The 16,759-nt window shown below is 38.3% G+C and overlaps 1 protein-coding gene across 1 annotated transcript in view; it reads right to left on the bottom strand.

The window, feature by feature from the left end:
- The window catches only part of PCNT (pericentrin), a 70,829-nt gene that overhangs the window by 12,375 nt on the left and 41,695 nt on the right, over positions 1-16,759 (bottom strand). The window contains 14 exon segments of the mRNA XM_031063397.1: positions 629-639; positions 1,092-1,287; positions 1,994-2,167; positions 2,419-2,616; positions 5,252-5,406; positions 5,836-5,929; positions 6,611-7,138; positions 9,022-10,125; positions 10,509-10,679; positions 11,087-11,239; positions 12,389-12,559; positions 13,802-14,029; positions 16,124-16,144; positions 16,681-16,759. The exon segment at positions 16,681-16,759 is cut by the window's right edge and continues 44 nt beyond it. Coding sequence (XP_030919257.1) covers positions 629-639; positions 1,092-1,287; positions 1,994-2,167; positions 2,419-2,616; positions 5,252-5,406; positions 5,836-5,929; positions 6,611-7,138; positions 9,022-10,125; positions 10,509-10,679; positions 11,087-11,239; positions 12,389-12,559; positions 13,802-14,029; positions 16,124-16,144; positions 16,681-16,759 — 3,283 coding nt within the window.

The following is a 16,759-nucleotide window of genomic DNA, read 5'->3' as shown; positions in this document are numbered from 1 at the left end:
TTTTATTCCAATAATTCAACTAGGATAAGAAAACACTGTTACAGTTATTTATATTACAGAGACCTTGACAATATGATATCACTTAAACTAATTTAAATTAGGAAAAAAAAGTCAGCTGTATTGAAGTGTTCTTGTTTGAAGAATTAATCTCTTCTCAAACATAAGAGGAATCAGCAAAAACATGTATAAACAATGTGATTCTATCACTGTGATATTCTGTAATATCATTAATGGATTTTAAAACTTATTAAACAAACCTATCCACTTACATATGGATAAGTTTCCTTACATTCCTTAGGACAGGAATCACTATATAGAACCTGTTTTGCCAGCTCTGTTCAGGCCAGTGAGTTAAGAGAAACAACTCTCCCTAAATTTGGAGGTTCTTGTTTGATAAGTACTTAAAAATAATTAAGGTCCCTATGTCTACAGCATTATGTAAATAAAATTCTCAATAAACTTCTGGACGTCCAGAAAACTTTCCTCTATTGGACTAGTGCATGTGCTATAAGATGGCTGAATCCTGACTGATAGTGATGGAAAAACAAAAAGAAGGAAAAAGCAGTGTTTTGCCTTGACAGAGATGTTTATTTTTGACCAAGGTCACTTGCACTTCTTTCTTTATTACATAAAGAGAACCTGCTGTGAAAACAAAGGCTTGCTTATTTAGTCAGGAACATGGTTTAGCAGTGGCCTTGGCACTGTTTATGGTGAGACTCCACAGTGTTAAAGGTCTTATCCAACCTAAATGATTCTTTGATTCTAAACTAGCAAACATAAGATAAATAATTCTCTGCAAACAAGCAGAGGGTTTACTGTCCTTGCTGGGTTTTCTCCATGTATTTACTACTTCAGTTCCATTGCTTTCGATTATTTCACAGCTTCTCTTTGCTTCTCATAGATCTATCTTAACTACTGATATGAGAAAGAACTGCTCTCATCATAGGCAGCCTGAGTGCATTCAGTAAAACGGAAGAATTGCACAGCATCTGCTAATTGCAAGACACCTTTTTTTTTTTTCGCCTTTTACCTTTAAGACAAAAAGGAACTGATGCAGAAGACAAAGAGCTGACAAAGCCAGTAAGAATTACCTTTCCTCCGGAGCTGGTGCTCCTGTTTGTTCCCATGATCTTCAGCCTTGGTGAGGGTTTCCTGCAGCTGCTGGAGCTTCTCCTGGTTCTGCAGGTGCGTCATGCGGAGCTGAGCTTGCAGCTCCTGGATTTCTGAGAGCAGGCTGTTCCTGTCTGAGGAGAAGAGGTGCTCCACAACCATCTGCCTCTGCTCCTCCTGAAACAAACCAAGGCCTATTCAAACAACAAGGCTATTTCCATATCTTCTGCAAGGATAAATACTAAGGAAACTCCTGCAGTACAAGTCTTGTACTGAAGCACTCAAATGACTAAGTTTGTGCTTCACATTAATGCAAAATGTTAACATTATGTAAAAAAAGAAAAACCCCACTTCACTTGCCTTGTTGAGTTTATCCATAACAATTACTACAACCTAGAAACTAAATATTATTGGCAAAAAGCTCCCAGATTCAGAGTTAGTTCAATGTATACTAACGTATACTAATATATACTCCCTTTACAAGAGAGGTCTGTGAAGTTCTAGATAAATGAGGAGGGAAAGAATTCAACCAAGTATTTCCTATTCACTATTACAGGGAATCTCATTTTGAATGGATTCTGGGATGGACTTGTAGGGATTCACCACCTCTCTGTGCCAGTGTGTCATCACAAGAAATTCTGTACTTATGTCCAATCCATTCCTTGGTGCCAGCTAAAATAATCAACAGTTTCTGTAACACTATGGAAAAAGTTCAAGAAAAATGCTACCACAACAGACTGATCCCACACCATCTGCATTATACAAGACATACAAGATGATAATATAATAATACACAAGATTTAACAAAGAAGCAATAAAACTGCAAAAAAAAAAAGAGAATAAAGAAATGATTTATGAGCAGAACACTAAGAACTTTTCATACTTGTTGTTTCATTATATACTCCAGCTTTTCCTCTAATGAACTTGTGTCACCAGATGCAGGATTGGAGAAGTGAGACTTCAAGTCAATTTGTAGCACATTTCTCTCCTTCTCAAACACACTCTGTACTGCTTGCAGAAGTTCTCCTCTCCAGTCAACAGCAACACCTGATGTTTCCTGTTAAAATATATATTTTTTAAATGGCATCTCTCTCAACTTCTAACCCAGCACCTTCCATACCATAAGAGTATATCTGTTAATTTAAGCACTTTTAGAAGTGTTTAAAGAGTACTGTCCCTTACTCCTTAAAAATATATACACACAGACATGCCTCATAACATATTATATATATAATATACATTTTTCTGCATATATATGTATACACACAACCTGGTTCCCTTGCTTTAAAAGGTATTTTATAGCCATACCTTGTCTCCTCTGTCTGCCACCTTGCTGAGGTAATCCTTCAGTGACTGGATAGCATCCAGCAGGGATAATCCCTCCTTCTGCCAGCTCTCCATTGCCACTTGGGTCTGAGGGATGTTCTTCAGCTCCATCAAAGCCAAAGGATGCTCTGACAAAGCCAAGATTTTGCGGCTCTCCTCATACACCATCTTCAGCACAGTCTGAGAACCAAAAAAATAAAAAGATAATATTAGGAAACAGGCATCAGCATCCTGGCAGTGTAAGAGTAGGATGGGATAGTAGTAGATAACAAAAGTAAGGTGTCTGCATCAACACACTAAGATGCAATTAAGCATGAATGATTATTTATGCCAAAGGGCTGTACTTCACCTTTGTTTCTGGACCATTTAGCTAACTTTCCTGGGAATAAATTCAATTCTATCCAGTCTGAAGCTATGTTACTAAAACCCAGTGATGCCAGAAAACTGAATTATGTATTTAGACAACCTTGGCTTAATTTAGCAAATTATGTACAAATATCAACTCCCAAAATAACCAGTTTAATAACTTACACAGTGGAAACTGTTTCCTCTGACACTGTCAGGCCAAATAATGTATTTTAAATAAATTCCCTGTTCACAAACTATTACATCATGCACAGATGTTTCCTGGCCTCTTTTCAAGGAAGGTCACTGGAGATTCAAATCCTTTTCTTACACACATGTCATCAGAAATATCCCAGCCTCCATGTGGAGCTGTTCCTCATTGCTATGCACTTTAAAAACAACACAGAGTACTTTTATTTAACTCTTGATACTCTTTCCTTGCACATTTTTAAAATTACTTTTAAACAAACTTAAGTTGCTTTTCTGTCACTGGAATCAAAATAGTGATTACTTCAATAATCAATGAAAACCCTTAGTAAGCATTAACATCAAAAGCACAGTAAAGTGCTCAAACTAAACATTCAGTACTGGAATATGCACTCAGATCTTACAGACAATAAAGTCTAGATTGATGCACCACAAAAGAAACAAAAAAAAAAAACCAAAACCCAAGCTGTTTCTTAGGGTAAAATAAAAATCACCTCTTCCATGAAGTCTCTGACACAGAATTTTTTAGACACAGAACCACAGAATGGTTTTCAGTTGGAAGGGACTTTTCAAGACCACATCTAGTCCAGCTCTGCTGTGACAGGCATGGGGAACATCTTCTATTATTTCAGGTTGCACAAAGCCCCATCCAATCTCATTTTGAATGGATTCTGGGATGGACTCCTAGGGATCCACCACCTCTCTGTGCCAGCATGTCATCACAAGAAATTCCGGACTTTTGTCCAATCCATGTCATGATCTTACTGGGCACTGCGGTGAGGCTGAAAGATCAGTAGTTTCCAGGGTGCTTGTTATTAAGCTTTTTAGAAAAGGCTGCTATGATTCCCTTTTTTCCAGTCACTGGGGACTTTATCTGACTGCTGTGACTTTTCAGAAACAATGAAGAGTGGCTTGGCAATTGCAACTGCAAAATTTCCTCAGGACTCTGGGATTCATATCTTTGGGTCCCATGGACTTAGCTATGTCCAGGTTCCTCTGGTGGTCCTGAATCTGATCTTTTTCTTACAATAGGAGGGACGTCATTCCTCCAGTCCCTTCCTCATCTAATTTAAAGCTTTCCTTATAGGTTTGGCCATGTTATTGGTGGAGACATCTTGTCTCACTTGGGTGAATTCCATGAGTTCCCAACATTTCTGGCTTCTCAAAGGTAAATCCATGATAATAAAAATGAAAACCTTGAGTATTGCACCAGCTGCACAACCAGGGATTCTAACCTGGTCCCGTTCCTCTGAGTGGGAGGATAGAGAGAATATCACCCATGGTCCCAAACCTTTGGAGTGTCCTGCTGCAGTGCTGTTAGACCCTACACAGGTGATAACCTGTAGGGCTCACTCAGCTTGGCAGCCTCAATGACACCACAAATACAAGCTGCAGGTAAACAAAAAACTTCTCTAAAGAAAGTATCTGGATGGCAGGAAGGTGCTTCAGTGCCTCTCAGTAAGGAATCTCCAATTACTACCACCTGATGTGCTTTTCTGGTAGCACTGGTTCTAATGCCAGCAGCTGGTTTCATCAGCTTTGCATGTTTGGCTTTTCCTGGATCACAGCAGTTATTCCATGTGTTCTTCCTTATCCAGCCCTAGAGCATCATGTTTCTCATTAAGGACAGATGGATGGGGGAAGGATCTTTGTTCTGACTTGAGCAGCCATAAAGGCCCAGCCTTCTTCATCTTGTGAGCTACCTGTGCCAGGTAGCTTGAGTGAGTTTGAATTCAGCCTTACCTTCCTCCAATTTGCTGGGCAAGCTGAAGGAACCTGCTAAGCATATTAGGAGGCAGGATTCACTTTCTAGGAAAGGCATTTCTTCTATTTTCTTATTACTTGAGAACTCACTGTAACCTACTGTATTCTCTCACAGATGAGAATTTCTCCCTTTCTGTAGCTGGAATTTTTGAAATGGCTGAGCTTGCTCAGCAAACCAAAGAGTTCTAGGCATATACTTTCTTCAACTTTAATTACTGACTAGAGTGAGCACTCACTTCTCAGTCTTGTGTATGCTCCTCATGTTGCTTGAACTGGCTCTGACCTATCTCTGCACACCTTGCAGTGGTGTTTCCATGGCTCTCCATCACATCAGGATGACAAGAACAGGCAGAGGAGCATGATGTCAGCCAGCTGTGGCTGCTTCTGAAGCAACTTTCTGTGAAGCCTCCAAGGCAAACCCATAAAGCAGAACAAACACCATCTTCTTTTTGCTGTCCAGTTTTAATTTGCTGGTATGCTCAAATTAATCATACATTACCTTCATCTGTGGTGAAAGTATTTCCTTTTCTCTCATTGATTCCATAATATCTGGAATTATCCCTCGGTACCGCAGGTAAGCCATGACATTGGCATCCAGGTGATCTGATGTTTGTAGCTCCTGCTTTAGATTAGCTGCCAAATTTGAACTGGTATCTGAAGGAAGAGACAACCCCCATCCCACAAAGTGTTATAAAGATGGAAAGAACTTGAAACTACAAGAATCACTTGCAAAATAACCATGATTTCTTCTGCTTGTATGAATGCAGGGTCAGATGGAGTTGGTTGGTTGAGATCTCAATTAACTTAAGTTAAAAATCAGTAAGTTGCCTTTAGAACCAGAGAAGTAGTTAAGTACTTAAGTCAGGACTCAAATCCCCTGCCTCTGTCCTGTATGTAGATGAAAAGGTAAATGCAGGCACAATATACATTTATATGTGTATGTGTTTCTTAACAAAAACCCACCTGCCTAAGGTCTAGCTTTCCAATAGAAGACCCACAGTAAAAGAAAATGGGAGAAAGGAGAAACACGTATTAATATCGAGGTTACCAAAAGGTAAAAGGAGTCTATAAAGTTCAACTTACCGCTGCCACATCCATCGCTCATGGCAGATGCTCTTGATCTTTCATCATCTTGTAAATCAGAAGGGGTTAAAGTCAAATTATCAGCTTCTCTAATCTGCTTGAAAAGATATTTTTCATGTTACTTCGGTTTTCTGAAAGTAGGTGCTGGTTTCAGCATTTCTGACAACTTGACTAGTGCAGATTTTAGCCAATACCTACTTGATCCAAGTGTTAGACATGGCAAATACCATGATTAATTGCAACATTGGTGCTCTCTGGAAGCCATTCCATCTCAATTTTTTCTTCTTTTAGTAGTTCTAAGACACATCTATTTATATTTAATTACCCATCAAAGCAAGGCACAAAAATATACAGCCAAAGAGAAATTTTCTTAAATACAGACTTTATCTTCCTGTGAAATAACAGAATACAGACAATATATATGTATACAATATATAAAATACTGCCATTAAAAAGAAAAGCCTCTATTATCCAGTTTTGAAAGTCTCTTCTAACACTCAACAACAGATTGGTGAAGAAGTGGGGAGCTGTTGGAGTACACTGAGGTTTTACATGTTTAGCTCAATTACTGACACATTAAGTGTCACAAATTTATCCGTTTTTATCACAGTAAGAGAGCAACTAATAATTGTATATGCAGAACTTGACTAGACCTACTCCCAGCAGTGTGTAGGTTTCTACTACTTGGAGCCCATGGCCCCTCAATGATCCCAGGGTAACAGGGCTGAGCAGTCTCGTTTAATAAGAAGTAAATCAGACATGAAATATCACTTACCAGAAGCTTTTTCTCCATATCTTCATCATCATCAACAGAATAGGTACTTTCAGAAAAAGCTGGAGATTTTCTATCTACTCCCATTGCTGCATCCCCACGGACATTTTCATCCAGGTTAGAATATCCCAGTGATATGGAATTCTCTCCTTGCAGGGATGACCTTGAGTGCACAATTTGAAAATCTGTGTTTTCAGCTTCTGAGAAGGGGGTCAGGTGAAGCACTGGCTGAAGTTCCATGCTCATATCTTGCTTCCTCATGATCTCAGGCGAGCCCCATGAAGACATACTTGCAATTAAATTCTGGAAATCTTTTGGAGTCTCTTTGTCTATGCTCAAATTGTGTTTTGGTGAATCAGGAGTTTGATGAATTTCCAACATTTGCTGGCAATGCTTTTTCAAATCTTGATCCCCTTCAGAGCTGTGGATCAGGTCCAACTCCTGGCATAAGATATTTTCTTGCGATTGCTTCATCTGCGTTTTTGGATTTTTATTGTGAATTGTCATGTCAAACATAACTTCATCTTTTTCCTGTAATGAAATAACACATTAATTGCTCAATGGAATTTGAGTATGATTTTACAAACTGAGAAACAGGCACTTAAAGACCTTTTAGAATTGGTTGATTTTTCCTTCAATCACTTTATCTAAGTAGTTTTAAGGTAAAATTACTCTTTTCACCTCTGATTCTGTGACTGAGTCTAAATAATGCACTATTTGAGAAGATATTTTAGTTTATTTTAAACTTGTCAACATGGAAATTTCATCTCATCCTCCACACCTGTTAGTTCATCAGGTACAGTGAATAATTGTTATCCCTCTCATTTTAGACCATTACCTTAATCCTTTTGTGTTAATCATCCCTCTTAATCAACTGTTTTAAGCCCAGTGTCAAGATTTTACAAATTTCGCTGCTCCTCCAGCTTTCATTTTAATAAATTTCCTAATTTTCACATTGTTTACACTTTGGAACCCAAGCATAAATATAGGAGGGATTCTTTGCTCCTTTAAGAATGCTGAATTATACTTTTTCTAATAGCTGGATGAGCTAGATCCATAGGAAAAAAAGTCTATTGTAATGAATGCTTGAAGACATGGTAGTTTATTTACTTTGATTCAACATATTCTCCAATTTTGATAATTATCCCTCCTCAGCCTACTTAAAAACTTCCACTTAAACATGGAAATAAAACACATATACTGACACAAACATCAATTTAAACCTTTCAGAGTCTGAGTTTCTACTTGAAAGTGGGTTTTTAATAATTTAAAAATTATTAGAATCATTATTTTAAAATTATTATAATTTTAACTGTCCCCAGCATGCCAGCATTCCCTGATATCCTTCAAAATGTTACCAATTCTCTCTTCACTGGATCCTAAATTAATTTTGTTTTTTAAACAGGGATCTGAGAATTCCTGTCTGTATAAACAACATGGTCCAGCAGCCACTGGACTGGAAGTCTGCTGCCTTGTACAGACACATCCCATGGTCTGAAGTGCATCAGTCTGCATGGGCCATTTAACACTTTTCCCAGCTATTTCCTTTTCCTGAGAGATTTCTGGGGCAGACCCTGAATGTACAGTCACCCAGGCACTGATGGCACTGCTCCAGACTTGAACTTCCAGGCAAATAAAAATACAAACGCCAGGAATGATCACATGTTTTGCACAGGTACACTCTTCATTTCTGCTTTAAAAATAAACATGTCATTATACACAGCAATTATCCTATCATTTCTTTAAAGAATTCATCTACTTTGGATGATTATTGTAACACGCTGCCAAGCAGGGCCCTGAAAATCCACATAAGCCTGACAGGGAATGTTTTTCCTTTCCTGTATACCCCAACTCTTCATACAAACACTCTTAACTAACACTTATGACCTCTGTAAGCTGGGCTTTAAAAACAGTAACTTGGTGTATGACAGATTTCTACAGCTCTCTGAAACAAGGGTCACCTGGCTCCTACTGCTTTCTAAAATTGAGTGGTTTAATAAGAATTTAAGAAGATTAGGTTATTAGGTTACTTGGAGCAAATGGTTCTAGAGAAGATTACAAGAAAGAATCACAGTAAATAAGAATTTCTGAAAAGAGACATGATGAAGTGTTTTCAAGCAGTTCTCCATTCCATGAAGATTGGCAAACAGTCTTGTTAGCTCATGGGTGGGTAGCTCACCTGCTTGGCTTGCAGGTGCCCATCCTCTCACTCTGCATCCTCAATAGATCAGGAGGAAAAAATAAGCTGGAAAGAACTCACAGGTGGAAAGAAAGAAGGGATATCACCTACTAACTACTCTTGCAAGCAAAATAGAGTAAAATGGGGAAAATGTATTTCATCTATTAATCTAAAAATGTATTACTAAAAAAACCCCTCCACAACAAATAATACTATTAAAAATCAAATCACGTACCAGTCTAGCAGTAGGGGAAGCCAACACTCCAAATGACTGATCAATATTTGCTTCTAATTCCTGCATTCCATTTTTAAGGGCTACATCTTTTCTTTTACTCTGGCAGAATGGCTTGAGAAATTGAGTCTCTTCATGACCTACTTGCTTGCAAGACTCCAGCTGTGCAAGAATTTCAGCTCTTTCCAATCGTAGGGCTTCAAGCTCTTTCCTGTGGGCCTTGATTTCACCTTTCAGTTTTGCAGTGCTCCCCTGCAGTTCCTTGATTTCTCTCAGGTAAGCTACTTCTTTCTGATTCAGGGCTTGCACCTGGAAATCAAGTCTAGAAACTTCTAATTGAAGACTGTAAACATCTTGTGCCTGACTTGAACCTCTCTTTTCCAACTCTGTTTGGAGCTCTGCTGCTTTTTCTGTTAAGTACTGCAGCTCAGTTGTGTCAGCTTCTCTTTGATCTGCCATTGTCTTAATTTGCATCTCTTTCTCTAGAATATTTGCTTCCCTTTCTTTCAGCTTATCTTCAAGTTCTTGAACTCGAGATGTAGCCATCTTTGTCTCAGCCTCTCTCTGAGACAACAGACTTTGGGAAATCCTGTATTCTTCCTGAAGTGCCTGGTGCTGGATTCTCAGGGAGGTGAGCTCTGCAACAGACTGTTCTGATGACTCTCGCAACTGTTGGCATTTTTTCTCCAAAATTTCCACTTCTGTTTTGAGCTGCAATTCCTTTTTTTCCAGCTGCTGCTGCAGAGCTTCTTTAGAAGCTGAGACAAGCTCTAGTTCCTCCTGAAGTTCCCTCACTTTGGAGTGTACCAATGAGTTTCTTCTGTTTGGATCAGCATCACCTTGACAAGCCACCAGTCCTTTCTTCAACTCATTCTGAAGGTTTTCCACTGACTTTTCCAAGGCATTTTCATAGAAATAAACTTGGTTGTCACTGTCTTCATGACATACTGGTCCAAATTGTGCCAGCTCTTTTTGAAGCTTCTCAATGACTCCATGGAGTTGTTCCACCTCTTCATCCTTGTCCTTCCGCAGCCTCTCCTGGTCAAGGCGAAGGTGCTCGACCAGTGACCTGAGCTCTTCAATTTCAGGTTTTTGGTCTTCTGCAACCTATGCAAAAGGAAAAGGACTAAATATTACTGTATGTAGGCAATTATTATTGCTCACAGAGTTTATATTTCTCTTCTGAGTCACATGGGCATTAAATCACCCATTTAACAGCAAGAACAGCCACACATTTCAGGTGGTAAATTCTCAAAATAACCTCTACTTTTCTAACAGAATTATCAAACAGATTGAATTTATAATAAGAACCTGCACACCTTGCTTCCCCCAAAAATCAAGCAATGAACACAGCATTTCAGGTGGTAAATTCTCAAAATAATGTCTCCTTTCCTAAGAGAATTATCAAACAGATACAATTTACAATAAGAATCTGCACACCTTGTTTCTCCCCAAAAATTAAGCAACAAACATATAGTAAGCACTCTTACTTTATTCTCCAGAGCATTCTGCAGCTCATGCTGAAGTCTCTTCATCTGCTCATTCAAGTGATCGATTTCTTGATTCTTTTCCTCAAGCAGTGCTTGTGGGAATGACAAAGCTGAGGAATCACTAATGCCCAGGTCCTGGCTTTGCTTCACATGAAGTTTTGTTAGATCCTCCTGACCAGAGAAAACAAAAATCTCATTAGAAAGGAGGACTTGATTTAAACATTCTCTTACTTATTATAATGGTGAAGAGCTCAGGAACACAACTACAGCTTCTTCTACAGGTTCACACCACTGTGTTAGACTGCCCCAACTTCAAAAGCTGAGGTTATTAGAAAATAACTCCAGCTTTTGATTTAAATCAAATCACTGCAGAAGAGAATGCTACAAGCATGAATCTACAATACTGGGAGGCTTTGGTTCTATGATACCCAGCATTAGTCTTGTAAAGGTAATGTAACATTCTGATGGCAAGTGAAACAACCCAAATCTGTTTACATCATCATGAAATGAAGACCTCAGAACTCAAGCAAGCATGTCTTTGACATTTTAGGCAGTGCACTAAGTCTAGAGGAACCTACCTGCAAGTGTGCATTCTCTGCCTGAAGCTGCATGATGTTGGAAGTACTCAAGTTTTTTTGTATCTCTAACTGCAAGTTCAGCTGCAATATCTCCTCATCTTTCTTGCTCAAGTTATCTTTATATTGTTCCACTTGGTCTAGCAAACTTGCAATCTAAAAAAAAGCAGAGCTGTTTCAATTAAGTCCTCTAAGATAAAACTTCATTAATTGTATTATTTAATGAAAAGAAGTAACTTCAAATGCAGTGATTTAAACTAATCAGCTTGCATTATTAAAACATAAATAAATAAATATAAAAAGAGAGTGATAAGCTTGTGTTCCAACTCCTCATCTGTAAAACCAAAGTACTGCAAAGGTGGGTTTCTGCTTACTTTTTAAAAGAAAATCTACCTGCTCACAAAAGATCCATTAATCTGTATTGTAAGCAACCAAGGCTTGACTGATGTCATTGGATGTAACAATACAAAACAAATTAGCATTTGATGTGCAACAAACACAAGCAGTCAATATAAACACCATCCTTGTCCTCCCAGAAGCCAGAAATGAGCCTTGCAGTGCCAATCCCAGTAAGACAGACAACAAAGAGATGATTCAATAACCACACTTCTCTCTGCAGTGTGATGTTGCCATCCACTGTTTTTATCATCTCTAGCCTTAATGGGGAGCAAGGTATAATGGCTTTGGGAATTATGACTGTTGAAATCAGACTTGATATGAGAAATGGAAATTCCCTCTTGAAGAAATTAATTTTTATTATCTTGTTCTGCTCTTGAAAGAATGGTGTACAATTGACTGAAGGATCACTACTGCTTTTCTTCTTTACACATCCTTAACTGGACTATGTTTCTACATCACAGATATTATAATAATATAAAGATACAGTGAGGTTGTGTATACATTTATACTGTAAATCCAATAAGAGTTCCAGATATTGTGAGCAATTTTCTCTGTGTTTCTTCTTAGCTTGAAACAAAAATTCACCACAAACATTCTCTCAAAGCAGGTTAAATTACACCATTATGGTGCAATAACATATAATAATCTAAAATAAAATTATATATAAACATATATATAAATTATTATATAATTATCTCTCACTTCAAAAACTTAACTGCCTATTTCAACTTTGGAAGGAAAGGAAGATCAGTTTACAACTGATAGTGATCAGTCTCAAAGTGATGTGAATCATCACAAGACTGTTCCCAGCAGGAAGGGAGATGAACACAGAACAAAGCAAGAAAAAGGAAGGTTCATTGAGGCCAAAGCAACTCAAAGTCTGTAGAACTCTCCCAAAGCTCTCACCTCTCTCTCCTTGGCCTGAAGTGCTTCCTGCTCTGCCTGTAGCTGCTCCTTCAGCACTGGGGCAGAGCTGCCATCCACGGGCACTCGGTGCCTTGCTTCATCCAGCTTAGACTGCAGGGCAGAGATCTGGATCAGGTTATTGTACTGCTGCTGTTGCAATGCCTCTTTGTCCTGAAAAATGATGTTTTTTATGTCAGAATTAATTGCTGTCAATATACAAACCTACTAAGCCAGAACAATCCTGCTGACAGACTTCATTGACCCTGACACAGGCAGTACAAAAAGAGCAGTACATAATCCCAGTGGCCTATAAAGAAATAGGAATTCAAAACAACTGAATGCTTTTTAAGCTCATTGAAGTTTTTACCCCCTTACTTTTTGTAATCCAAGTTTAGCAACTTCAGAAAATTTAGCATTCAGTGATAAATTACACTTTCTCAGTTACACAACACTTTATATGTTTAAGAATATAACATCTTGTTCTTCTAGCCATTTCCAAATTTGATATGACACCATATATGTGTCAAACTAAATCTGATAGATGGACACAGTTTAAGAAATGAAGAGTTCTGGGTGGATCAAAACCTACTCATAAACACATCAAGTTCAGTTTCAGTCAGAATGTGATAAAGCAGCACTAAGTTCGTCCAGCTTGTGATCTGCCAAGCTACCATAGCTTATTATATTGAAAAAAAATTTGTTTTTGATCCTCCTTCTCTCACAATCGTTCTCAGGAGCTAGGTCAGTCCAAGGAGGAAAGGTTCACTTGGGAATTGTCCAAAGAATAAGCATACACATCTGTACTTAATACAGTAAAGGAAAGCTTGACAAGAAACCTAAGGCAGTAATTGCCTCTTCTGTTCAACAGCAAACTTGTGCTAAATGGATTGTAATTCTTAACTCCAGGCTGTGATTAAATCTGTAGTAGTAACAAAGCAATGGAAGTTTTGGACTATGGCAAAAAGATCTGGCTTCAGACCCAGAGCAAGAAGGGCTACAGACTAAGATAATTAGATTTTAAACACAGGTACTTAATAAAGACCCTCAGTGGTTTGATATTCAGTTACAGCACCTTCTCAGAAGCTTCCAGACAAGCTCAAGAGCAGCTCAAAGCAGCAAACATGACAACTGTTAAAAGCAGCCTTCATACTAACATTTTCAATAAGTCTTACTTAAGTCTTATAAGAAGTATCTAAGTACATACTACTTACAAGTAGTATATAAGTCTTTATAATGGACTTAAGAGTTGGTAGAACCAGAGATTATTTAAAGCTGTGGCTGTGATCTGTGCCATTAATACACCAGTGTAACTCAGCACTGGGTGCCAGACAGCATCACAAACACTACTGACAACCCCCATAAAGCCACTGTCATGTAGTGCCAACCCCATTTAAATAAGGATTTCAAAATTACCTGTTTCAGTTCAGTTTCCACTTTCTTCATTTTCTGCAGCTGTTGTTCCAAGCTGTGTACAGTCTTTGAGACCTCAGCACCACTGAGCTTCAGCTCTTGGATCTGTGCCATCAGATTTTCTATCTCTTTATCACGAGCTGCAATTTCTTGTTGTTTTCTCTCCTTTTCTAGTAACACTTTATTGTAATCATCCATCTTCTCTTTTATTTCTGCTTGCAAAGATTCTACCTACACAGAAATCACAGTATACAGATATTCAGGCAATATGAACAGATTTCCTGCCAGTTGAAAGTAAGAGTCATTTCACATTGAAGGAGGTTTTACTACGGATTAAAGTGGTGCTAAAATCTCAGGTGAAAATAAAACTAAATATGCATAGAAAGTAAGAAAAAGTTAGCTTTCTGAAATCTTGTTTTCCAAATGCAGCAGCTCTTAGAAACATGTTTGATTACTCTCTCAACATCTGCAGTACTCTCAAAGTACTAGATGAAGGTATACTCTCAAAGGAGCCTTTTGGTGATGGGGTCAGTTGGCTATCAGATTAAAAACCCACCAAGATGACATGAGTTAATAATAGCACTGGATTTATTTCTGTAACTTCAGAACTCTCTTCCAATATTCCAAGGAATTCCAATTTAGAGGAAGATACCAATAACTGAAAGATAAATATGCAATCAGAGAGACTCCCAGGAGTCAACGTAGGACAGGTACTTTGCTTTCCAAAAATCATTTAAATATGAAGAGAATACAGATTTGGAATTTTAGCTGCAGGAAAACAGTCATTCACTGATCCCAGTAATCAAGGTGAAGGCAAGGCTAGGAGCTTTGGTGTGACAGACAGACTATCTCAGGGTGTGATAAAGTCATTTAGCATAGTGCAAGCAAGCTCAGGCAGGAAAGCAGTCGGAATGGAGAAGTAATTTGGTCAACACCCATGAGCCAAGGATGATGGGATTTTACAAAATAAATGTTTTGTTCATCAGAAAGTGTCTGAATTGATGTAAATCCCACTTTAACATTATGAAATAAAAATTCTTTGCATTAACATAGATTTTTGCATCTTCAAAGTATTGTGCAGATACTACTAAAGTAGGAAAACACCCTTGAGCAAACCAAAGAGTCAAATTTATTAACAAGGAAAGTGTAGGAGACTGGTTAAGAAAACCAAAAGTTATGAAGATGACGTTTTCAAGCTGCTTACAGGCGCTAACATTTCCTTGACTGTGTATGTATCTTACTCCCTTCTCATCAGCAACTAACCACTGCTGACCATAACACAGGTCTTACAGTAAAGCGTTTGGGTATAGAAAAATCACCTAGAAGTCTAATCTTTCAAATGCTACCAGATTTTGGCATCAGAATCCCCAAACTATAACACTTCAGACATAAAAAACATGTTTTTAACACCACATGGCTAGAAAGCTGGTGCTGCAATCCTGTAGCTGAGAAACCCTTCCACACAACCTTCACTCTCACAGTGCAGCTCCCAAGAACCAGTGAGCACTCTCTTCACAAAATAATCCCACTTCACCAGGTACATACCCTGTACCTAGTAAACACCAGAGGGGGAAACTTGTTATAACTGCTACATGCAGAAATCAGGAGGTCACTTGAGCTGGTTTGGAGTGAGTTAAGCACTTACTGATGTTACAGCTTCATTAAACAACTGAATAAATACTGACATTTCCTGGCACAGAATGCCTACGTACCTCACCCTATCCTACAGATGTCAACTGCTTAGTTACCATCCTGTGTGTTTTTCTCCAAGTAAGTTTTCATCCTTTCTGAGAGAACCTGCAAAGCTACAGCATTCATTTTTTCAGCTGTGCCCTCCAGCATGGAAAATGAATTCCCTGGAGATTCATTCATATTGAAGACATGGATGTGCAACTCTAACACTGAGGTACACAATTCCATAACTATACATAAACAGACAGATGGAAATGAAATTAACTACTTCACAAGTTTTGGTAAGAGCCAGGCCACAAACAAAAGGCAGAGTTTTATCATCAACATTCCAGTATCTTTGTTTCATGCTCCAAACCTCAACTTCTCCTTTTATACCAAAAGGCTGTTGCAGTGAATAACTGCCTGTAACACTTCTGAACAATATGCCAGAAGAACTGAGTACCTATGTACAGGAAATTCAATTGAAAGCAGTCACTCATTCCCTGCAAGAATTCTGCCACCCTAAAACCTGTATTCTTAGCTCCAAGTCATGCCTTGACATATCAAGAAGAGGAAAAAAGCTAAAGCATATCTAGAAGGGATTGAAAGGAAAAGGAAAGAAAAGTTAAGAGACATTCATGCTGTTTTCCATACCTGTAGAATCAATTCATAGTTCTGTATAATGTTCATTTATGTGAAAAAAAAAACCAACCAATCAAAAAGAAAAAAAAAAGGCAAAGGTTAATCTTTGAAGCCAAGCATCAAACAAACAAAATTGTGTAAACAAGGACTCATTTATAAACTTAAATAGGATGAGGCATGCAGACAAATGACATCTCTATTACAATTGTTCAGGCGGAAAAAATAAACACATTTCAAACCCAGAAGTCATTTCTCAGATGAACTTTCTAGAGTGGAGTGTCTGTAGTGTTGTCCTCCTTGGTTCATTTAAACCAGGCCCAGAGGTTCCTTTAAACCAGACTCAGAAACTTGATTGTAAAGCACCTGCAACAGTTCTTTCCACCTCCATAACAAATAATATAAGTCCACCCTCATTGCCTAAATGTAGTTCAGTTAGCTGGGGAAAAATCTGCTCTCTTGGTAACAGAGGAAAAAAACTCTCCCATGAGCCAGACCCCCAAACACATACAGTTTTGGTATTTAATTGTAATAAACCAACTCTGTTGGCCACCAAGTGTGATGCTACTCACCCTATGCTCTCTGGACTGTCCTGAAGTCTGTGATTTTGCTGACAGTTTTAACTGTTCTTCCAATTTCTGAATTTCCTGC

Source organism: Geospiza fortis, unplaced genomic scaffold, assembly GCF_000277835.1.
Source record: "Geospiza fortis unplaced genomic scaffold, GeoFor_1.0 scaffold390, whole genome shotgun sequence".
NCBI lineage: Eukaryota > Metazoa > Chordata > Aves > Passeriformes > Thraupidae > Geospiza > Geospiza fortis.
This window is presented reverse-complemented; position numbering and strand designations above follow the sequence as displayed.